Here is a 24,174-nt window from a genome sequence, read left to right on the forward strand (position 1 = left end):
CGTAGAATCGACATCGGAAAAGGAAAAAAAAAACTATCCTGGGCGTGTCAGTTTTTACCTATATACATAGCTTCGTGGTATTCAGCGACGGTCTCCCTTCGGGCGTACAAGGACAAATTTCTTTCCTAATAACTTATCTTCCTCAGCGGAATGTTTGCCATTTTCGATTTTATTTTTCCTTTCTAATGCTTATATGCCTTCTTCAGCGTGTGCCAATATTATGCAATAAGTATCTATAACGTACGCATATCCGTTGCTATTTCATTTTACTTACAAACTGTGCAATCATCTGACTATATCCACACGATTCAGGGTTGTTAGCGGAAATCACATTTCTCTCAAAAGCAAAGATGTTTATGTTCGTATGATCTAACAAAAAAAAATGATTCCTGTTTCTCCGAAACAGATGCTCTTTGGACTAAACGAAATTCCGTTGTAAATTTACTATAAACGTAATTAAATCTGGCTCAAGTGGCAACGAAATAAACTCTTCAATATTGTGTTCACTAATTCCACGAAAATTATACAATTGTATAGATTACAATTTTGTCAGTACTTTTCATATACTTAGAACCCTAACGTGTTTTGAACCCTTTCTAATGTAAGGTAAGAATAAATATACCTCTAGCTAAACGCAGAGTTTCTATACACGATCGTAATACATATTCTAGGTAATTTGATATACAAGCAGGTTCCCTATACCCTACCAAGAGGATATATCCTGTTCCTCATCTGACTATTTAGTATTGTTGCTGCTATGAATATTTGTTTGCTCCTGTTTTTCAGACACTATGTGGTATAAATATTAGTTTTTGATTCATCTTCGATTCGACTCACTATGTACACCTACACTGCGCTTACCATTTAGATTATTAGATAGGTGCAAAATTCAATGATCATGTCACGCAAACTCCACATAGGATAGGGAGGAAATCACACTTACCAAATACATCGACAACACCACAAAGGCGTTTACCTAGCGCCGTTTCAGCAGATTTGACAGCGTTCGTATGTGCTTGATCAGTTCTGATTCCATGTTGAACGCTTCGGCATCTATCAGCTCCTTCAATGTTCCCAGCTTTGGCATGTGTTTGATATCCTTGATGTTAAGCAGCTTTTGGAATACTTCAGTCCAGACATGCTTTTTAAGATATCTGTCGATGGGGAAAGGAACGGTTAGAGTTATATTCCCGAACAAGTTATGACAATAGAAGGTACCTTGGCAGTTTCTGTTTGATGTCCCAATCGGAGTCGTACTTCTTCGTCAGCTGCATGTATTCACCGAACAGCATCACGTGGATCGTTCCCGCCACACAGAACAAATCAGTCTGGAATGACCACGGTCGGCCTTCCTGCATTTCGATGCACGTGAATCCATCTGTCTGTATAACCTGTTGTTTGGGGATAGAATCGGTCAGAACCGTGCATGGGATATCCTGGGTATGTGCGCTGCAGATGATGCTTACCTTCTTGAATTGCCGCTTCTTTTCGAAGAAATTCATGTCGATGGCACAACCAAAATCTATCAACCGGAGTGTGGGTATGTCAGATTCCACTGTCGGTCTGAAAATAAAATGAAAGTTAAAGTTGCAGCCATTTGATAGTTTGTTTAAAGGTTATTTTGTTAAGGACGCTATTGACGGAATCCATTTTCCATACAATTTGGTTTTACCACTTCGCAATTACACGGGCACACATCTGGCGATCTACTTAATGGACAAAGCTCAAAATGAACCCACATGTCTGTTGCGGAGAAACAAGTATCTCAAACCTTAACGGAGTGAACTGACAATGAATTATATTTAGAGTAATTACGAAAATATGCAAGATATCCTGCCATATTTTGAGCTCTCCTTCCTGGGAGCCGACTTGATTTCGGCTTTTTCCCGTGTTCCTTTTTCGTACTTCCATAAATCCAGACCTTTGTTATAAACATTCGTCATTCAGGTACTTGAACTGGCGAATCACATTCTCTGATTGACCGTCAAGCAGTACAGTTCGGTTTTTACTCGCTCTCTCAAGTTGTTCACTAGTTCGTTGCGATAGTGTTCGCGTTTCTTTTTTCGCGGTGTTTGGTGAAGCATCGTGCGACTGCAACATGGGAAACCGCCGCGTGTTGACGCGACAATTATTCCGGCCGGGAAACGATCCAGATCGGACACCGCCAGTACTCAAATGGCATCGGAGAAGCTGTTGGCGAACAATAGTTACGCGATCATGACAAACGGCGATGAACCGAAGGTGGAAAAGAAGGAGAAAGTTCCACCGCTTTACGTCAAAGTACTCCCGGAAGGTTTGCGGGATAAAATCAAGTTTTGCAAAAGGAAAAATCTCAAATCCACCATGCGCCTTTGCACTGAAGGCTAAAAGCTGGTAGTACCAGCGATGAACCACTGCAGGGTCGTCGAGACGTTGCTGAAGCAACAAAATGCGGAGTATTTCTCGCACGACCTCGAGGCCGAAAAGCCTCTCAAGGTAGTACTGCGTGCCTCCCCGACATTGAACCCGACACACCGTTTAAAGAAGGAGAACGGACTCAAACCGATCCAGATTTACAAGATGAATCGACATGACGTCACTCGCAAGTACCGTGACAAGCTGTATTTGGTCCACCTAGAGAAGAACTCAACATGTATCAAGGATCTGCAGAATATTCGGGCGCTGTTCCACATCGTGGGTCGTCACCCAATGCTCGAACTGCTTGCTGTTCGGGCATGGTCAAGCTAACACGACGGCGCGAAAACGCCACTATCGATATATACATCACTACATCAGCAACATAGGTAACAACGGTGATAACATCTCGCAACCTGTCGTCTATCAGGAACTCAGCTCGGACCACTATTCGGTGGTGGCTGAAGTGGGTTCCTCAGTCAACAGGTTCCAAACATCGCGGCGAACTACCATCGGGTAGATTGGACGCAGTTCCAACACTGCGTTGACAACAGAATCGACTATGACGTCCACCCGGAAACTACCGACGAAATCTACCGGTGTCTGCGCACCATTGATGAAGCGATTTCTCGGACCAGGGAGCAACATGTAGCAGTATCCAGACAGGTGAGTAATACTCTGAATCTTGACAGGGCCATTAAAGACCTCATTAGACTCCGCAACACGATTCGTAGACGGTACCAGCGTACTGCGCTGCCTAATCTGAAAACCAATAGCAACAGTTTAAAAAGTTGTGGATCTCAGAAATAATGACTTTGCAAACAAGATTCGCTCTCTTCCACATTGTGCTACACCATTCTGGAAAATGCCCCCTTTTCCCTCTTAATCAGAATATGGATTCTTCCTTACTTATAACCCCAGTTGAAAAGGCCAATGCTCTTGGTCAACACTTTATGAATTCACATAACCTTGGCCAAGCCATTGTGAGTCCCTACGAGCCTGCAGTATCGAAGGCAATGTCTAGAGTCACTGCCACCCCCGTAGTTGTCCCTGACGAAAGTAGAATATCAGTTGATGAGGTGATAGCAGCCATTAAATCAATCAAGAACATGAAGGCTGCTGGTGTCGATGGAGTGGTCAACCTCGAGTTGAAAAACTTGGGTGTTGACTTCTTCGAGCACCTTGCAGCGGTCTTCAATAAGTGTTTTTTTTGTTGTTGCTGTATTAGAGATTTTCAGCCTTGGCTGGTTCAACGAGGGGTGGAGACTTCCGACGGGAGTCCCCCTAATTACAGAGGTAATAGGAAGGGCAAGTGAGGTTCCAGAAGAGAACCCCGAGGATACGGAGTTAGGGGATGGGCGGGAGTTCCAGAAGGGAGTCTCCATAATAATAGACTTTTAATATTTCAGAGTTGGGAATTTTCCTTTAATGCTACCTGATGTTACTGTCCTTTTGAATAATCGGGGTCATGTGGTCAAGTTCCGTGTCCTGTTCCTTTTTAGTCGCTGTATTTAATTTTAGTGCCGTCATTCGACCATTTCCGTGTCCTTGTACATGCTTTGCTTGGTTCGATATCTTCGTTGATCCGTGTCCAAGTCAGTATTTGTTGCCGAGGTATAGTTTTGAGTCCATATATTGGGCCGAATCATTGTCCGTTGTCGTTGCTTGGGTGTTCATAGATCAAAAGGAAACAGAAAAGTGTAGCGATGCTGGATGGGTCATCTCTCAGGGTATCCTTGATGCTACCTGTGATCCCGTATAGAGAACGGGGCCCGTGATACTGGGGGCATTTGCATAAGAAATGCTCCACTGTAAGTGGAATATTGCATGTATCGCACTGACGTCTGAATCCGCCTCCGCCTCCCATGTTGTGGGAGACTTTGGTATGGCCGGTTCTCAACCGGGATAGAATAGCTTGGAGTCGGTGTTCAAGTGAATCCTCCCATTTCCTGGTATCCCCCTTTACCTTCCGGATAAATTAGTCTCTAGACCGCATCCATTCGTTAGTCCAGCAGTTCCATATCGTGATTGTGATCCACCGCTTAATGTCCTGGGCCGGGACCTTTCTGGTGTATAAGTTGGACTGTCTTCCGGATGCCGCCAGGTGGTCGGCTTTCTCATTACCTCTGATCCCACAGTGTCCGGGACTAAGACAAAGGTTGTTTCCTTAGGAGCGAACTGCTGGATACCCTGGATCCAGGGGTATTTAGCTGTTTCAGGCTGAAGAGCTGCTAAACCACTGGCAGAATTGGAGAATATGACGCTCGTTTTGTTGGAGGGTAGCGTGGCAGCTACGAGAATGGCGGCTGCTTCAGCAGTGAAAACGTCGTTAAAAGGTGCACAGCTCCGAATCGGAAATTCCAATACCAACTCTACCACCGCTTCGGGATCCATCATTCGTGCTTGATGATTGATGTATTTGGTTCGGTGTAATTTGGCTACTGTTCTCACTAGGGCAGGGGAGTTGACTCCCGCCCGGAAGCTGTTCTTTATCACCGGATCGATGGACAGACCGGGTGACACCAGTGGACCCTGGCTTCATGGGGAGCTCCAGGTCGGCGATATTATTCAGGGGATCGTTCGCCTCCATGAGGAGGGACAATCCGTCACTTGTCCCTGTAGTCGTTTCTGCAAAGCCAATCGCTTTCTTGCAAACAGTTTCAACTATGTACTTTTCAAAAGGCAGCCTTCCACTCTCCACGCAGGCTGCCAACCTGGATGGGAGGAGACCTGATGTGACCCTAATGGCGTGATAATACACTGGAGCCAGTTTCTAAATTAACCTATCAGCAACCAGGCAAGTCAATTCTAAACCGTAGGTCAGTCTGGAATCAACTCCCGCTTTGGCTACACGCATACGAACAGCACGGTTGTTTATTAAGTGTATTTTGGCCAGTGTTCGGAGTAAATCAATCCTCGTTTGGCATCCCTTTTTACCGCAATAAAGTGGTTGAGAAAGTTTAGATGCCTATCTAGTCGTAGGCCTAAGATGCGGATAGACCTTGAAAGGCATGATTCTTTCACCAATGCTGATTGGAGAGCGGAGTACATGGTGGTTCATCGGACAGATGTGAGTAAAAGCACATTTTTCCACCGAAAGGATTTAGTCCACCGTAGGACAGTGTTTGTGGCTGCTTTTTATTTTCTTCGAATAGCCTTCACGGTGGTGCCTACCACACCAAGCCGATGTCGTCTGCATACACAAAAATGTATATTTCATTGGGAAGATTGTTGAAAACTCCGTTCATCCGAAATAAAAACAACGTGACTGCGATCACAGAACCTTGTGGGACGCCAGTCTCCTCCGAGAAACCTCTGGATCTATGGTTGCCAATACATGCTTGAAAAGTACGATGTTGGAGAAAATTCTTCAGAAAATGTTTAATGTGGAAAGGCAGACCCCATTCCGGATGGAATGTCAAGCGTTCATGTCCGATTGTATGCCTTGGTGATGTCTAAAGTGACTAGGTCCACGTGCTGCTCGGCATCCCTCGCGTCCCGAAGTACCTGATTAAGTGTGGCGAAATAGGTCCCAGTGCCATGTCCGGGACGGAAGGCGTGTTTGTAAAGGTCAATGTAGCCGTTACTCTCTAAGTAGAGCACGAGTCTACGATTGACCATCCGCTCCAGCACCTTGCTGACACAGCATGTCAAAGAGATTGGTCTGGAATCCTTTGGCTCGCGGCTCGAAGCTCCCTGCTTAGGAATTTTGACAACTAGACTGCTACAATACGTGTTTGGTGCTTACCTACTTCTCTGCATGCTGGAGGTTAGCCAAAATCATTCCAAACCACAAGCCTGGCAAAGACCCTACCAGTGCCAAAAGTTATAGCCCCATAAACCGCTTGCCCCATATCTCGAAGCTAAGTTGATACACAGCCGTCTGCTGATATTTTCAAATGATAAAAACATCTTTCTCAAAGAGCAATTCGTGTTTAGGAAAGGCCACTCTACCATCCACCAACTCGCACGGGTTACTAACATCATCAAGCGAAACAAGTCCATTTCCAATACATCTGCCTCGGACGGAACTGGACGTTGAGAAGGCGGTCGACAATATCTGGCCTAGTGTACAAGCTGCATCGATACAACTTCCCGATCTTTCTTGTTGAGATCATCAAAATATATTGGTCGGGCTGGTCATTCCAGGTCTTCTTGAACAATTCGTCTTTTGATACGTTCAACGTTGATGCAGGGGTTCCCCAGGGTAGCCTCCTTGGTCCTATCCTCCTCAACATCTTCACGTCAGATGTTCCTCCCCTTGCGGGTGGTATTTTGTCAATGTTTGTGGATGACACTGCCAGGGTCAAGTGATCCGTGGTCTGAAGAGAAAACTCCAACCAGGCCTCGATGTTCTACTACTTCTACTCGACTATTTCAAGAGCTGGAAGATGTTTATTAATGCAGCTAAAACACACACCAAACTATTCAATTTACCTCGGCTTGTCCTGCCTGGTAATTTAAAAGTCCACCTTGATAATACTCCCATTTACTGGTCAAGTGAAGTCGTCTACCTTGGTCTCACCCTTGATAGTAAGATGCTGTTCCGCTCCCATGTGGACAAACATCCACCATGTGCAACATCTTGATTAGGTCGCTATACCCACTTATCAACAGAAAAGCCACGCTTTCCCTTAAAAACAAGCTTGCAAATCATCCTCCCCGCCATTTAGTACGGATAGCACATCTGGGAGAGCTGTGCTAAGTGCCATCACCTCAAAAGCCAAAGGATCCAGAACAAGATCTTTAGGATGATCCTCAACAGTCCTCCGCGGACTCGAAATTCTGAGATCCACTGTCTGGCTGGTCTCCGGACACTAGGGGAGCGGAGTACGCTCAGTCTCGAAAGGTTCAGAGACGCCTGTCTGAGATCAAATCACCAGATAGATCATACGCGATCTTGCTAATTAGGTTAAGTTATTAGTATTTAGGTAGGATTTCAAATTCAAAGGGGTATCCTGTAAACTAGTTGAAAAACGTAAACACGTAAATTAGAATAACAAATTAAACAAACATGAAGAGCCCTTTAGGCTAATCAATTGGAACGTACGAATAATGTAAAATCATAATCAATAGAAAATAAACGTAATTTTACTACTATTTGAACTGGCAGTTTTGATCTTCGTTTTTGCTCGGTTGCTCTCCAATGTTCTCTTCGACTGCAAACCAACAAACAAAAATTACCCTTAAGTTTAAAGCGTTTCTAGCTTACTGACTAGCTTGGCGCAACTACTCTTGAAGATGGCTGGAGGAGTATCCGTTTCACCTTATGATAGGATATATATAGATATTACTGGTTTGACAGCGAATGCAAACAGTTAGTAGAGGAAAACAATGCTGCTGCACCGCACGAGATTTAATGTGGACCGATACATAGATTCGAGCCGATGGAATAGCTGTATAATCTAACACTCATTTTCAAAGTGAAGCACCCTAGGTCGTATGCTCTACACTCAAAAAATAAATCACATTTCCAATGGAAAATATCCATTAGAATTTCACATAACTTTCATGTGATCTCATAATTGGGAATCGCACTACAAGATCACATGAACCTTATGTGTCCAATGATATTTATGTGATTTATCACATAGAATTCATATGATCATATGAATGTTATGTGAATTTCAGATAAAAATCATTAATTTTGTTATTGGAAAAATATCATGTGCGTTCCCAATGGAAACTATATGAAAACTTTTTTCGGTGTACAATCTACAAAAAGGGTGACAAGCTGGATTGCTGCAACTATCGCGCGATCATACTGCTGAGCACCGCCTATAAGGTTCTCTCCCAAATTCTATGCCGCCGCCTGACACCATTTGCAAGAGAGTTCATGGGGGGAATACCAGGCGGTGTTCGGCAGGTTCTGTAGAATGCCGCGAGAAACATAATTTTTTCATCGATTGCAAATCAGCATACGTCAGTGTTCATTCGGCTGTCGACAGAAGCAGACCACTCTCAATGTGTGTCACGCGATTGTTTGTTTTCTTGGCAGCAACCATTGTGTGGTCCTCCTCATTGTTCTTCATCAGCAGTTCTTTCAGACAATGCGTCGTCGACATTGGAAAGCAACCGTTTCGTGATGAATGTGTGAGTGCTGACCACGTTTTGCGTCCATTGCTGCAATGGAAGTGCTCTGACCCGTTGGTGAATCTTCCATACAATGAAACCACTGGAAGCGGCTCCCGTTCTGGTGGAGGAGGCTTATTGGATAGCGGAAGATAAAATGTTTATTGTGTTGTACCTTTTGACTATAGTTTTAAGATGTATTGTATAGTGAACAAGAATCCTCGGCTATGTAAAGTTAATTCGGTTGAGCCTTATCAAATAAATTAATAAACAAAAAAAATCAGCATACGAATCGATCGAGACCAGCTATAGCCGATTATGCGAAATACATGAAGAAGATGTTCTAGGGATGAGAATGTTAGCCTCCCACATCGAGTTCAGATTGACGGTGGTCGACGAGTTCGTGTATTTGGGCTCACTGGTGATACTAGCAGAAAAATTAAAAGACACTTGTAGCAGGCCAATCGTGCCTACTTTGAACTCTGGAGGACGGTCCGGTAACTACAACACACTGATTAGACCGGTGGTCCTCTACAGCTACGAGACCTGGACTCAACATTCGGACGACTACGGGGGGGCTGAGCACGTCGTAAGAATGTCGAATGACGACCCGGTGAAAATGATTCTTTATAGCGACCTGCCTGGAACAAGACGAAGAGTCACGGGTAACGTGGATCGATCGGGTGGAAGCAGGGTGGACAGTGAATAGTTATATTGAAAGTCCCAGGTTTTCCCGGGTCAAATCTCAAAAGTTTCCTGTTTAATAATATTCTGTAAAAATTTAAGTATCCCATGATTATTAATTAAACAACCAAATGCAAATTTATGATAATATGGTAAATGACGGCTTCGGCAATACCTCATTCTATTATCGTCAAAGGGGAAAACATCGTCCTTGATAGCTCAATTTTGGCAAGTGGATACATTGTGTTTCAGAGCATCTATTGGCCAAATTTGAGTGCTCTAGGACTTTGTTTGCCCACCTGACGATAATCGGTTAAGGTATTGCCGAAGCCGACATTTCCCCTACTTGTGGGTAATTTTTTTTTCCTTGATTTGTTTTCAGTCGATCTTGTTTTTCGTGCTGAGCACCAATTCTACCGACGCCAGGGAGGCAGCTCCCACGCCTGGGCCCTACATATCAACCCATCAGCTCATGAACCGGGGACCAACGGCTTTACTTCCCTTCCGAAGGAAGGCGTGATCAGAGATGTTATGTCTCAGAACATCTCGGCGGCGCCGACTGGGATTGAACCTAGGCCTGCTGGGGTGAGAGGTAATCACGCTTACCTAAATTATCTTTTTGATATAGGGTAAATGTCGGCTTCGGCACCCACTGACTGTTTTCGACAACCAAAATGTAAACGTCGCTTCACTGTTTTTTTCCCATCAATAAACCTCGCTGGATGTATTTAAACGATTCCTTAGTCTTTCAGCTTCAATCTGATTCAATTTTTACGACTGAGCAATCGTTATGCCAGATGTTTCTTTAAATGAAATATAGGTACGCACTACAAAATGCGGCTGATTTCGAGTTGCCATCCAGGGTTGCTTCCACTCACTTGCTATAGCAAAAATGTTTTTCGGAATTATAAAATCGATAGATGTTATTATGATATTTTGTACTTGTAAGTTAAAAGGGGAGGTTACAAAGTATGTATTTGACACATGAAATCTATCAATTTCGCTTTCAGAGTTTCACAATCAGCGAATTTATGATTCGTGAGCGTTCACTCAGAGTTAGCGCTCGCGAGTCGTAAAATCGCTGATTGTGACTATCTGAAAGCGAATTTGACAGGTTTTATGTGTCAAACACTAGCCTTTCAACCTCTTCCTGTATCTAACAAGTACAAAATATAATAACAACATCTAATGATTCCAAAATTCCGAAAATCATTTTTTTATAGCAAGTGAGTGGAAGCAAGCCTGTTGCCATCAATTGATTCATGGGTGAGCTAGCATTGAAAATATGTTTGTTTTCAAAATTTTTGGTGGAGACATTTTTGCCCCACCCCTAACAGTAGATCATGAATTTTTTTTTTTTTTTTTTTTTTATTTTAGTCACTTTAACGCTCTTGGGTCATTCGTGACTTGTCCGGGGGTGAGATTTGAACTCGTGACTTTGGCGTGATAGGTATGGATGCTAACCACTACGCCGGGGTCGCCCCCTAGATCATGAATTGAAAATGCGAGGAACATTCTAAGAAACTGCATGGAATTTCGTGGACTTTTGCTAAGAAAGTTCAAGGATAATGCTGTGGAAGAACGTATTTTATCTGAGAAAACAGTTTAAGAGAGTTCAAACAAGCAAAATGGTGAAATGCTGAAAAATATCTAAGAATATGACCAACGTCTCTCGTTAAACACTCACATTTGCATCAGCAGAAAATTGTCGGGCTTGATATCGGCGTGGACGATGTTACACCCATGCAAGTAGTCCACAATCGACAGGATCTGGCTGCTAAAATGCATAACCAGCGATTCGTGCATCACCTGTTGGAAGGAAAGGAAACAAAATCGAAATGTGAATCCTGAAATTCATCGTTGATTGGTTTACCTTAGTGGTAGCCGTTCGTATCTTATTATTAATATCCAGCAGAGAACCATACTGCGAGAATTCCGACACCAGAACGCTAGCATTCGGTGCAATCACAGCCGAGCATATATCCATAAAACCAGGTAGCTGAAAATATAATAAAAATTGAACTTGATGAAAATCCAAGCTACAGTGGCAACATGACAATTCCGACTTACGATATCAAGATTTTTGATCCGTTTCTTCACTTCTGTGCAAATGTACAGCTCCCAAGTGTTGGCCGGTTTCTGGTACTTGATGGCAACCACCGCACCAGTCTGCCCATTCACCGCTCGGAACACGGATCCATACGAGCCCCTGCCAACTTCCTTCTCGATACTGTACACAGTTCCTCCGAGCGATGTCGTTTGCGACTTGATTAGTTTAGGTAGATTATTATTTACAATCTTGTAGTTATCCACATTTTCCCGCGATGGGAAATCTATCTTCGTGAGGAACGCCTTGCACAATTCACTGCTGAACGGATCCAGGAATGGTTTGCCCAAGTGCGTATCGATAATGGCCAAAGCTTTCTCCTTCCGCCGTCGGTTAGCTTCCTCATCCTGTTCGGTCTGGAAGTAGCTATTCTCCACGACGGTCGAATTCATCGAGTCTTCATTCTGGCCGAACGAGAGATTCGATTCATGTTTCTTCAGAAACCGGAATGACCCTATGGGCGTCGAAGTTTTCGAGACTCCTCCGGAGGTCTGAGTATGCCGCAAGGGAGTCGAACATGAACTGCCACCAAAGTTGAACGCACCATTGCTGTTATCACCAGCGAATGATATATTGCTGAAAGAGGTATTGAATTCGGAATTTGATTGATAGGAGGAATCGTTCTCCTCCGAATCATCATCGTCATCATCGTCGTCGAATTCTTCCTCTTCCGAATCCAGGTACTGATCGTTTTCTTGCTCGTATACTTCGGCCTCGCCCTCATCATCTATGTAGCGAGCCTTGGATTTGCTCTTATTTTTCTTCCTCTCGATTCCCGGTGAAGAATCATACGACCGAAACGAATCGTCGTGTTCCCCCGAGAGTGAAAGCAGCAGGTTGGCATCGTTCACACGATTAGCCGGAACAACAGTCGCATCCGGATCGCATTTGGATTTGGTTTTGTTAGCAGCTGGCTTGCTTTTCTTGCTGGTGGATTTGTTCCGTTCCGTAGATGAAGCCGTAACATTCTTCCGCTGCTGCTGCTGTGGCTGGTGATGTGCCACGGAATTGGAGTTTGTTGCCGTTCCGGAGGGAGGAACTTTTTTGGTTTTGTTGCCGGAATCATGGTTCGCAACCAGGCTAGCGGAGCTAACAGTCGGCTTCGGTTGCTGGTTGAGGCCAGGTACGTTGACTGGACTAGGTGCTGCATAGGAGGCTTTCTCTTTTTTGAACTTGATAGTGATGGTTTTGCTCTTGCTCGTTCCATTCTCAGCTGACGTTGAGAAACGGATCGTGGATGCTTCGATTTGTTCTTCAAAGTCATCGCAGCTACTGAATGTGCCACTGTTAGCGGAGGCCATTGGTTTAACAGCGATGGGTACTGCAGGTGGTCGTAACGGAGGTTGTGGGGGTTGTTTAGGCGGTAGAAGTTTTGGTGCTTGCTGAGCGGAAGGCGGTGGCCTTTGGATGGGCTGAGTAGCTGGTGTTGGCTTGGTTGGTGGTTGCAGAAGAGGGGTTATGGGTCTAGGAACTGGTGGCGCGGGTTGAGGTGCAGGTTGAAGCGCAGGTTGAGGCGCAGATTGAGGTGCCGGTTGAGGTGCAGGTTGAGGTGCAGGTTGAGGTGCAGGTTGAGGTGCAGGTTGATGATACATTGGTTGTTGGATAGGAGTTTTGGGTCTAGTTTGAACGTGAGGTGCGTAACCTGGATGGGGCTGCTGTTGCACGACATGATGCGGTTGTTGAAGTTGCGGAGGGGGTGGAGGCAGTGCTGGCTGCTGCTGGTGGGGATGTTGTTGCTGTTGTGCTGGTTGCTGAGGGGGGTAATGATGAGGAGATTGTGCCTGCACAGGAGAGGCATGATGACCCGGTTGATTGTGGGTGTAATTCTGTTGGTTGTAGCCCCCATATTGACTATTTTGGTAAGGCGAATGTTGTGGATACGGGGTCGTCGCCGGGGCCGGATTTTGAACGGGGTGCTGAATAACCGGAGTAGCAACTGGAGGTTGGTATTGACTTTGTGGCGGCTGTTGTTGTTGCTGTTGCTGCTGCTGTTGTTGTTGCTGCTGCTGTTGTTGTTGCTGCTGCTGTTGTTGTTGCTGCTGTTGTTGTTGTGGAGGATATGGATGGCGATATGGCGAATAGCTGTTTTGTACGGGGGGTAGCTGATTCGGTTGTACCGGCGAATTTTGAACCTGTTGGACAGGCTGGTGTTGGGTTGATGGATTAGATGGATGGTGTGTTGGTTGATGTTGCTGCTGAACACTGTGTTGAGGCTGATGATAATAGTGATTCGCATGCTGTATCGTCGCAACCGGTTGGGGTGGAGCATGAACGACCGTGGATGGTCGGGTAGGTTGTTGATACTGATGAGCTGTTTGCTGTTGCGGTTGCTGTTGGTAGGCAATTTGCTGATACTGTTGAAAAAAAACATACAAAGTTTGTTTAACATTAGCATAATACCCATATTAATTTATAGTAGGTAAACATGAGCTCACGGTGTCTCTGCATGGAAAGCTGAAGAAAAAGTTGAAGGCAAATCAATGTAAATGAATGTACGAAATGAACGTAAATGTTTTTCGATGCCTGGTTGAGTCTGCTCATAAAACTTAACTTGTGGCATGGTTCTTAAGTTGTTAATTACTTTTCAAAATTATCTAGATGATTTTTGGGATTCTTTCTGAAATTCCCCTAAAATTTTCTTCACAACATTCTAGGATTTCTCTACAGAACACTAAAGATTCATTCAAAGTGCTTTTAGGTTACTTCATACGCGAAGTTTGCGATTTTCAGAGTTGGTTGGAAATGCTATCTAACATGAAGCTTTAGTGTGATAATTTATTAGCTAGCGAATGGCCTAAGAAGAGGGAAGGTAGATAGTTCCGTTAGCGTCCGGCAATATGAAAATTGAATAGAAGCTGAAAATGAGCGAAGAGCCATTAATGCGACAGTGCAAGCAAATATATTATATTAACAATATGATCCACTCTTCCGCTTAGCTGGCGAACCAAATTTTTAGCGATGAAAGCACCTCTGTGGCCAAAAAGGCTACCAATGTATTTGTTTATCGTCACGAGGGGTAAACTAAATGAAAATTTGTTTAAAATTTCAAATAAATGTATTTCAACATATTATTGTATTTGATGACAACAGTAACATGTCAGACCAATTTTAAAGTAATATACACAATGTAATTAATAAAAAATAATGCGACTCTTACTTTTGTAATAAGTGCTATATTCGCACCCCTCGATTGTTATTGAATGATTGTTGCTGACCTTTTTCAACGCTAGATGGTGCGTGAAGCAATATTTTGTGGGTCACCATTGCAATATTTGGAAAAGGCTTGAATGGATCATATTGTTAATATGATATATGTGGTGCAAGTCAAACGCACACTCTTTGCCTAGCCCGTACGATGTACGCGGAGATTTGAAGTATGTCTTCAAATCTACAGGCGCGAGTGTGCGCTTGACTTTGCTCAAATACTGTCTGCGACTGTGGAATAGTTCTAGCGACGTTTCATCACTACCTAAAGCCCCACGTTGCCGGACCATCACCACACCATCGACTGGAAATTAGTGGGTGGAAGCAACCCAGTTTGCAAATTCAGAATATTTATTTGCTTCTGATTTTTTTTTTTCATTTGAATACCGCGGTTGAGAAGCATGCAAGTGGCTCCCTGCTAAAAAATAATGCAAAAGGATTGAAATATACTTTTAAGTTTTGTGTTATTCATTTCTTGACACTGAAGAAGTTTGCAAATAGTAAACGAAATACGTATCTGTTATAGTTTAAAGTGATAGTGAAAGTAAATTAGTGAAAGTGATACAAAAGTAGTAGAATTAAAAGAAAAATCAACGTAAAAGTACACAACAATCAGATAATCTAGAAAAGACATATCACCTGGCACCGCCTACGGTAACACCTATAAATATACAGTAACACACATACCTGATTGGATGGTGCATAGTTCCTTTGCGGCGCAGCTACAGCAGGATGCTGTTGATGATGAACATAATTCATCTGGTGTTGCTGCTGCTGTTGATACTGCAGCTGCAACTGCCGTTGTCTCTCTTGGCGTTGCTTTTCCGCCTCCAGCTGTTGCTGTTTAAGCTTCTTCTGCTCTTCCAGTTCCTCTTTCCGGCGGTACCACTTTCGGGCACGGATTTCCTCCAACGAAAACTCCATCGTTGGCTTACCGGTAGCTAGATCCGGATATACAACTCCCTTCGGATAGCAACACTTACGATTGGCCTCGTACGGTTCTTCCAGACACAACGGAACGTCCCATCGTTCGTGATTGGAACGAGCATCTCGAACGAAATTCACCGGTAATCGAATGCCAGCCGGTTCGGTGTCAACCTTCTCTTCAGGTTGTTCTTCCAGCGTGTAACCGGTGAGATTGGCATCGTCGTACACATAGTTCAGCGAGGACGATATGACGTACGCCGAATTGTTCAGATTACATTCGATGAGACTTTCGTTTGCCAGAGCGTAGTTTTCGATGATGACGGACTTGTGGACAGGTTGGACTGTGGGTTGGGGTTGCGGCGGAGGTTGAGATGGAATCTGAGTGTGGCGCTGTACCGATGTCTGAGGTTGTACTGGTGCTGTCGGTTGAACAATAAGTTGAGGATGAGCACGCAGTTCTGGCTGTAGTTGAATCGGTTGCTGAACTGTTGGAACATGAATCGAGCTTTGTGCAGGGATCGAATGCGGCTGAGATTGCGTTATAACGGTTGCTGGAGCTTGTGCAATCATTGGATGCTGCTGATGATGATGATGCTGCTGCTGCTGTGGCTGGATTTGTCGTTGCGGATGATGCTGTACAGGAAGGGGTTGCTGTACTACTACAGATTGAGGCTGGGATGGTACTGGCGCCTGTGAGTGTATCGGATGATGTGTATGCTGTTGATGTTGCTGCGGTATTGTTGCGACATGTTGGTGCTGATAATAAGCGGCATTTTGTTTATCCTGCTGATAGTACCGTTCGGCTGACACAGTAGAATTAATTGATGTTGCAGGAACCGGTGCAGTTACTTGTTGTGGTTGCTGTTGTTGTTGTTGGTAATAACTTGTGTGATTGTAATGTTGCTGCGCCTGGAGCTGTGGTTGTTGCTGAGGCTGTTGCGGTTGTGGCTGAACAGTAGCTTGAACGTGAATTTGAGACTGATGCTGTTGCTGCGGCTGCTGCTGAGGCTGTTGCTGAACTGCATAATAATCTCCACCCTCTGTTTTCAATTTTTTCTGCGGTGGACTCAGCGACGTAATCTGCTGTCTCTGCTCAACCAACGTATTTGCAGACCTTTTCTTTGACGATGCATCATTGTACAGCATTCTTTGTGCTATGGACAGTCGAAACTTGTTCTGAGCTTCCTGAAGTTCTTCCATTGGTTGAGCCTTCACTTGTATTCCCAGATTGAAGATGGACTCAGCCTGCTTGAAGGCATTCGCAGCATCGTAGTAGTGGGCCCAGCCAATGTAAAAACAGGCGCATTGTGTCCCGACATTCTTTTTGTACAGAAACTGGTACAAGTTCAATGGATTTGCCTGCATATCAATCTAAAAATAAAAATCAATCAGAAATAATAGTACTGCTCACGCCATTACCAGAACTGTAAACCAAGAACTTACAAATTTCATCCAAAGCTTCACCATCCTGACATCTTGCTTGTAGTTTTCAAAGTTTTCAAAAGTCGATAAGCATTGTTCCAAGATTTTCCTGAATCCTCCGTCCTTGTCGAACATTTTGTGCTGTTCCAACCAGCATATATAATTGAACCAAATATCGAGCGAATCTGGCCCATTGTAGGCCCTGATAGCGTCATCCCACGCACGCTTGTCCGATTCGTACCGATTGAGAGCAGCTTCCGTTATCTGGTGTGAGTTCATCCTGCTAGCTCAACAGTTGATTCCCTGCAGAATACCTCCGTCGCTCGCTCCGCCGGCAGATTCCAACTTGTGTTTTGATTCCCTTCCCGAGTAGATTCACAGTACGGTTAACATCGGGACCTGGGAAAGAGATCTGTAGAAAAGTTTGGCCAATATTATTTTAGTGTAAGGTTTTTTGAAGAAGCAGTATGAAGAGCTAAGAGTAGACTGCGGTGCGAAGGTTTTACGCAAACTGCTTTCAGATAAGAAAACGGAAATTGTCGAGTGGAAATACGGTGTAGAATGCAGAGCGAATTAACGAATATCGACAGCAGTGGTGGCACGAGTACTGGTTTTTAACATTTTTTTCCCTTAACATTTGATACTTTTTGCAATGACCATAGTGAAGACAAACAAAAACAAACTGGCAAGCGGAAAAAACGTCGTGACATTTCTGAACTGTTTTCTACCAGCGACAGGACATTTTCGCAGTCGTCGCCGGTGGTTTAGTGGTAAGCTGGTAAGCATGACTGCTTTCTCACCCCAATGGGTCCGGGTTCAATCCCAGCCGAGGTCGGTGGGATTTTTCTGAGGCCATAAAAATCTCTGGTCACGTCTTCCTTCGGAAGGGAAGTAAAGTCGTTGGTCCCGGCCCATGTGTGTTGAATGGGTTGCAATATCCTACGCAGGTGTGGAAGCTGCCTTTCTGCACATTCGATTGCCGTCAATGGATGTGGCAATCGATGTCAGTCGGTGATTGGCACTAGATTGCGGAACATAGACCGACGTTAAATAAAGGATAGGAGAAGAAGAACATTTTCACAGAAAGAAGCAAACAAGACCAACGGCACGACATAAATTTATGTCATGTAGAATGTTGCTGATTTCTGGCTAATTACTGCATTTATTTTATGTTTATTACATGGAATTAAAGGATAAGAATCACGGAACCGAATTTTATTCATTTAAATCAAAAATAAAAATGTTCATTCTATAAACATATGAATAATTCAAAATAAATTTAAAACATGTTTGCAGCAAAAATATATATGTTTGAATTAAAGTCAAAAGCATGTTTATTTCAACAATATAGAATTTGGGTAAACGATTTTTAGCGTGCCCTGCCTTTTTCCTTCTTGTTTACATTCGGAAAAAAATTGCCCCAGCTTTGCCAATCAACTGAAAACGGCCTGCAGCAAAACCGAAGTCATGGTTGCGGAAACCCACATAGGTAAGTGTCTTAACAAAGGGAAACGAAAATCTGAAATGGATTTTGAATCTATTCCGGATCCTCCAGTGCCCCCCCTCTGATAAAGTCATTTCTTCCTGTTCGCTTCGAGCTTTTGTCTTTGATCTTCTCTCCTGCCACAAGAGATCCAAAACATCTTCCTCATTTGCACCTGCCTTGTGTTCTTGCTCTTTCCGTAATTGCTCCAACATTTTCCCGCTCATTTTCCATTCGCTTCGAAACTTCAGCAAGCTTTATCATATTCACACAATCCTGACTCGAATGACTAATTTGTTGGATCAACTTCTTACTAAAATCAGTGCTGCATTCATCCTCCATCCTTACCGAACTCAACGGTTTCTCATCATCCTCATCTTCCGATTCCTGCATTTCCAATTCTACATTGCAATCAAACTATTCGGGATCTTCCTGCAGATCGTTTTTTTTTTTTTTCATCTCTTGGCATTCCATTTTTCTGCTTTTTCCTACATTCAAATTCTTATATAATTTAAAATTAAGTATGTTTCCTTCAAACATAAGAAGCATGTTTAAAATAAACATATTTATTTTTGTTCGCATAGTTGTCAAACCAAACAAAAATATTCACGTTTATTTTCAACACGAATATTTTTAAAATAAACGTAACATTATTTTAATTTTAAACATTAATATTACATGACTTCAAACATGGAATACGTTTGAAATAAACCTTGTTTATTTTTGTGGCCAGAACAAACTGAGTTTACGTTTAAATTTACCTCAAATATTTTTGTTTCAACGATAAATTTTTCTGCGTGATGAATACTAACCACTCATAAGCATAGATGTCAATATTATGCGTAAATAAGGGAGTTGATAATTTACTGCCACACGTTGGGCGTACTACCAACGTACCCCATTCTAGTCGAAATTCTAGTACTACGCTATGTAAAAATGAAAACAAGCTCAGGGCATTAGCGATAAAACCATAAGGGAAACCCTCAAGTTCACGTGGCCGTAAAGGCCGGTCCAGGCGACAGTGAAATGTCCAAGTTGTTTCAGAAAGTTGCTTAATATGTTTAACATTGCTATCACTATGAGATTATATGAGTTTAATTGTAAATAGAAATAACTATTCGGTCATCAAAACGAAACTTTATTTTTCTCGTATCGGAGCGAATGTTACTTTCGACATAATGAAAATTTGCTCTTGAAATACTCTAGAAAAAAATATGGCTGGATAATCGAGCCATTTTCTTCAACTTTCGTTTAAGGGCGAAGATGCTCCATTAATAAAAATAAAAACATATTACACGAGTTGACATTTGCACTTTACCTAACACTTGTTGGATGGCGGGAAACCTAAATTTATCATTCGTTTAGATTGCAATGAAAATGTAATTTTATGCGTGCAAAGATCCGCTCCGGGAAGTGTTTTTTCCACGAAAAGCGCCATTCCGCAAAACGGCTTTTCGGGAAATGGGGTGTCCGCTAAATGATTTTCCGAGCAATGGTATAGAACCCCTTCCACGCTGTATGTGGATGGATTATTTTCCCTTCTTTTATAAATAGGCTGTACTTTTGATGATTATAACTTTTGGAAATTGTATGCACTGCCCTCTGCGACATAACAGTCCCATTAGCATTTTTGGCGAAAATGAGTTATAATACATTGGAATCGATTGTCAAGTACCATCACTTTACGATTTACACGAAAAGTTTCCTGCCGGCGCCGGTGGTGTAGTGGTAAGCGTGACTGCTTTCTCACCCCAATGAGTCTGAGTTCAATCCCAGCCGAGGTCGGTGGGATTTTTCTGAGGCCATAAAAATCTCTGGTCACGTCTTCCTTCGGAAGGGAAGTAAAGCCGTTGGTCCCGGCTCATGTGTGTGTGTTGAATGGGAGCGATATCCTACGCAGGTGTGGAAGCTGCCTTCCTGCACATTCGATTGTCGTCAATGGATGGCAATCGATGTCCGTCGGTGATTGGCACTAGATTGCGGAACAGAGACCGACGTTAAATAAAGGAAAGAAGAAGAAACGTTTCCTACTTTGTTTAGAAAATGTCGCGAAAATACCAAAACTATGTTGTCCCATCCATAAGAAACCCATGGAGAAAAAAAAATCAACAGCGTTTTTCTCAGCTTGCTGTTTTAACGAATGGGACAACTATGCTGAAAAGGGCAGTGCAATACGTGTATAAAAATCAAAAGAGCAGCCTATTTATAAAAATAAGGGAAAACTATCAGAGACTGTCCACATAAGGTGTTATTTTTTTGCATAAACTATCAACGAGATTAATGGACAATGCCACATAGAACGAAAATCGTCATAATTTTGTTAATTAATTAAGTCTCCTGGGTACTACCATAGAGGTAACTCTAAGACCACTGGGTCCCGAAGAAAATCATTATTATTTTTGGCTCACTCAGTACCAGAACAACGGTCCCAAGCAGTCCCAAGCTATTTCGCTCACCCCTGCATGTTCTGCATGAATCCACACACCCCTGATGTTATCTGTCAAACTTTCATAGCGAATCAAAACAAACATAGTGTAGTAATAGAATTTCAACTAGAATAGGTTTGCTTGGGACCAATAGGCTACTAAAGTGGTGAGCCAATTTAAAATCGTTAGTTTCGAATTGATTGTTGGTACTACGGAGTACGGACTCAATGGGCTTGTCAACTGGGTACCACTGTGCACTATAAAATAAGAGTCAAACATTCAGAAGCAACAAATGTAGTTACTGTTCTTATCTATCGTCAAGCATTGTAGTCTCATACAAATCATCCCTAGTTTTTCATAACCTATTCTTAATTTTAATAACAAAGGCAAAACACATCAGGCTCAGTGATGAAAGTATAAAAACCAGCAAAGTTTGTATGACTCAGCTGAGTTTCCAATTGCAATAAAACATACATTTGTAAAACATGGGTTTAAACCAACTTAATTAAAGTCATGGGAGCGCTCCTGACTCAGAGCTTTTGGCGGGAATCAATTGAGAAAGATCAAAACAATTTCAAGCTTGAGTAAATTTATAAGCAATTTCCCTGGTTAGCAAATTAAAATCGATTGACTCCGCAATATCCACACAGCAAAAGAAAAAAATGTAATATCGATCAACGCAATTCAAACAGATGTAATAGCAAAAAGCAGATACAATATAACATCAATGGATGTTGTTTCGTCCAACCCTACGTTGTCTTTTAATTTGGTCTTCTTTCGGCTCAGGTTGACACACCGGTTACTATGCCCCGAGAGGCAACTTGCCTGCTCGGGGACTCAAAACGAACTATATATTTCACAATATTCTTTGGTTTAAATATACAAACATCACAATAAGGTATTTCATCACATCCAATTACAATCAAAACAATAACAACAAAAAATGACCAAAACAAAAACATCCACGTCTATAGTATGAAAAGTGATGGCTGCACCATACTGCAAATCGCACTGAACAGATCGTTACCATGGCACGGGGGGGCTGTTATTATTTTCTCATTCTAAATTTAAATAATATTATAGTAGAGCCCGGTGCCGATGGTACGATCGAACAGATGTAATTTTGTTCGCAAAATCGATGTACATCGTATATACAACGTAAAATTATACAACCACGATGATCGATTCACTTAATCGATTTTCTCTTTGCATTGCTACAGCTAAGCAAAACAATTTTCTAGAATTTGTTCAATGCAGAGTTGTAACAGGTTGTATTGGCTATCAAAAGCAACAGCAAACGCACCGAAAAACGTTAATTCTATCGAGTTAACAAAAGAGAAAATCGACGAAGAGAATCGATCATCGCGTTTACTGTCGAATTATTTTTTCTGTGCAGGCCAAATCTATTGATAGTTTTTACTATACCGACATTTACAAAAAAATATCTAAAAATGATTTGTTTAGGGTGGCTTTTCAGTCTCGACCAAATCAAAATCCTGTCATTTTATTTTTGTCCGGCGGTTTGGTTCATTTGGGACCTACTTCAGGGAATCAATAGTTACAGTTTTGTCGTCCAGTGTAGTTCTGTAAAACGTGAACCTGTCGTGAGGTCAAAGTTTTTCCCCATAAACGCTAACGGTTCGTTTTATTAAAAAATATTTGTATAGCATCGATACCTAATGTAACTTCGATATAACGTCCGAATAAACACGTAATTTCCATTCAACCCCCAGCACCCGTAGTTATTTTATTCTTGTTTATCAATTTCAAGAACCCTTGTATCAAAGATTATCTTGAACAAATCCTTTCCTCTGATAAACAATGGCTTTGCTGATAGCATTCAAAATAAGTTTAATTACAGTAATCCCCCGAGTAGTGCAGTGGGTGATACCATCCACCCACCACGTTTTCTTGGTTCTCCTTCAACCAATTCAGCTGATTTTCTGGTGGTTATATGGTTGACACTAATAACATACAAAAAATCCGTAGCTCTATCCGTAGGAAATAGCAGTGGGCGGACGGCACTACCCACCGCGCGCTGTTCGGAGAATTTCTGTATTATAATCGATCATTAAAAAAAGTCCTTTTGCAAATCGAACGAATCGACATACCAGCTGTGCGTTTTTCAACTAAGTTACTTCAAATACCGGTGAAACCTCTCTCCGCTAATCGCCAAAGCAACTCCGATGACCCAGCTTTCGAGCGCAAGAATATCCAAATCAAAACAAAAACATCCGATTTAGCAGTGAAATTTTCATACAAAATAGAACGCATGAAGTTCACTTCAATGATGCAAGCAGATTGCAGGCAGACTATGCCACCACCACCAGCAGCAGCAGTCAAGAACGATGATGCAAAACGACGACGGCTCACACCTGGAGGGAGAAAACGAGTGCAGGGTGGGTGGGGTTAGGTTTCACACAATACTATTGGTGGGGGGCAGGAGGAAAGCGCATCGTTCATCTTTTTCAACACTGCTCGGGCTGTCTGTCACGAATTTTTTCCAACAATTTTCAATTCACTTTTTCACCCGCGAAACCTGCGATAAACCAACGGTCGGTATGCAATTTTTATCGACGCGATGTTAATAAACACTTTACACGTACTTTTGGACGGAAATACAGCCAAAATATAGCAAAATATTCTAAATTACCGAAAACAACTCACTTTTCACTTGCACAGAGTGTGGCGAGAGCAGGACAGACGGGCTGTCAGTTACTGTCTCTTTCTTTGTTCTAGACGGTCAACTGTCAAAAATGACGCCGCCAAAGTTCGAGGACCCGCCACGAGGGGGTACTCTGTTATTCCGAATTTGTAAGGTTTCCTCACACTATTTTGAGGTTATTCAGTGACTGGGTAGATCGCACTCATTTTTACATGCTGTATGGAGTTGTCAAAAAATGAGTAAACAGGTTTTGCTCCGATGAGTGAAATCTACTCTGATTCTGGGTAAATGGTACTGATATCAATTTTTCCTAAATTCAAAATAGGGCGCTTTGAGGTTGTGAGCAGGCGATTTTTGCGCAGTGAGTCTAAAATTAGTTTTTAGAAGTGAGGCAATGAAAATGAAGCAGCTACGTAATAGCATAAAGGTAACTCTAAGACCAGAAGGTCCCGAAGAAACGTGCTCAACTTTTTGGCTCAGCTCTGGAACGTTAATGGATGTACATGGAACCGATACGCTAGTCCAGTGTGAGCCAATTTAAAATCGTTAGTTTCCACCGGTTGGTAATAGCTTGGATCAACAATCAATACGAAACTAACGATTTTAAATTGGCTCACTACTTGACTAGCCTCCCGCATAAGCGCGAACCATAAATTGACCTTACCTAAAATGGTTATAAATTGTTTATAATCCCTGCTAAACTTCAACTGAAATGGTTATGGAACTTTACATGAACGTTTAATGATAAAGTTTTAACCTTAAGTATTATAGTTTTTTGGAAATGGACCTT

The 24,174-nt window shown here is 42.6% G+C and overlaps 1 protein-coding gene across 2 annotated transcripts; it reads right to left on the reverse strand.

Annotated features, from left to right (window-relative positions):
- Nucleotides 1-148: 148 nt before the first annotated feature.
- LOC135701815 (uncharacterized) lies at nucleotides 149-23,459 on the reverse strand. Of its 2 annotated transcripts, none has more exons than XM_065222741.1 (9): nucleotides 23,387-23,459; nucleotides 16,832-17,222; nucleotides 15,149-16,759; nucleotides 11,221-13,611; nucleotides 11,024-11,149; nucleotides 10,838-10,959; nucleotides 1,467-1,563; nucleotides 1,219-1,391; nucleotides 149-1,154 (listed from the first exon to the last, which is right to left on the reverse strand). In XM_065222741.1, exons 2-9 carry the CDS (start codon nucleotides 17,087-17,089, stop codon nucleotides 977-979), a joined length of 4,956 nt encoding a protein of 1,651 aa, XP_065078813.1. In that variant the 5' UTR covers nucleotides 17,090-17,222; nucleotides 23,387-23,459; the 3' UTR covers nucleotides 149-976. The 2 variants fall into 2 exon arrangements, with proteins under 2 accessions (XP_065078813.1, XP_065078814.1); XM_065222742.1 differs by having other exon boundaries at nucleotides 23,373-23,392.
- Between the last annotated feature and the right edge of the window lie 715 nt (nucleotides 23,460-24,174).

This window comes from Ochlerotatus camptorhynchus, unplaced genomic scaffold (assembly GCF_037179485.1).
Source record: "Ochlerotatus camptorhynchus isolate MF236.1 unplaced genomic scaffold, CSIRO-AGI_Acam_v1.1 ptg000177l, whole genome shotgun sequence".
Classification (NCBI taxonomy): Eukaryota; Metazoa; Arthropoda; class Insecta; order Diptera; family Culicidae; genus Ochlerotatus; species Ochlerotatus camptorhynchus.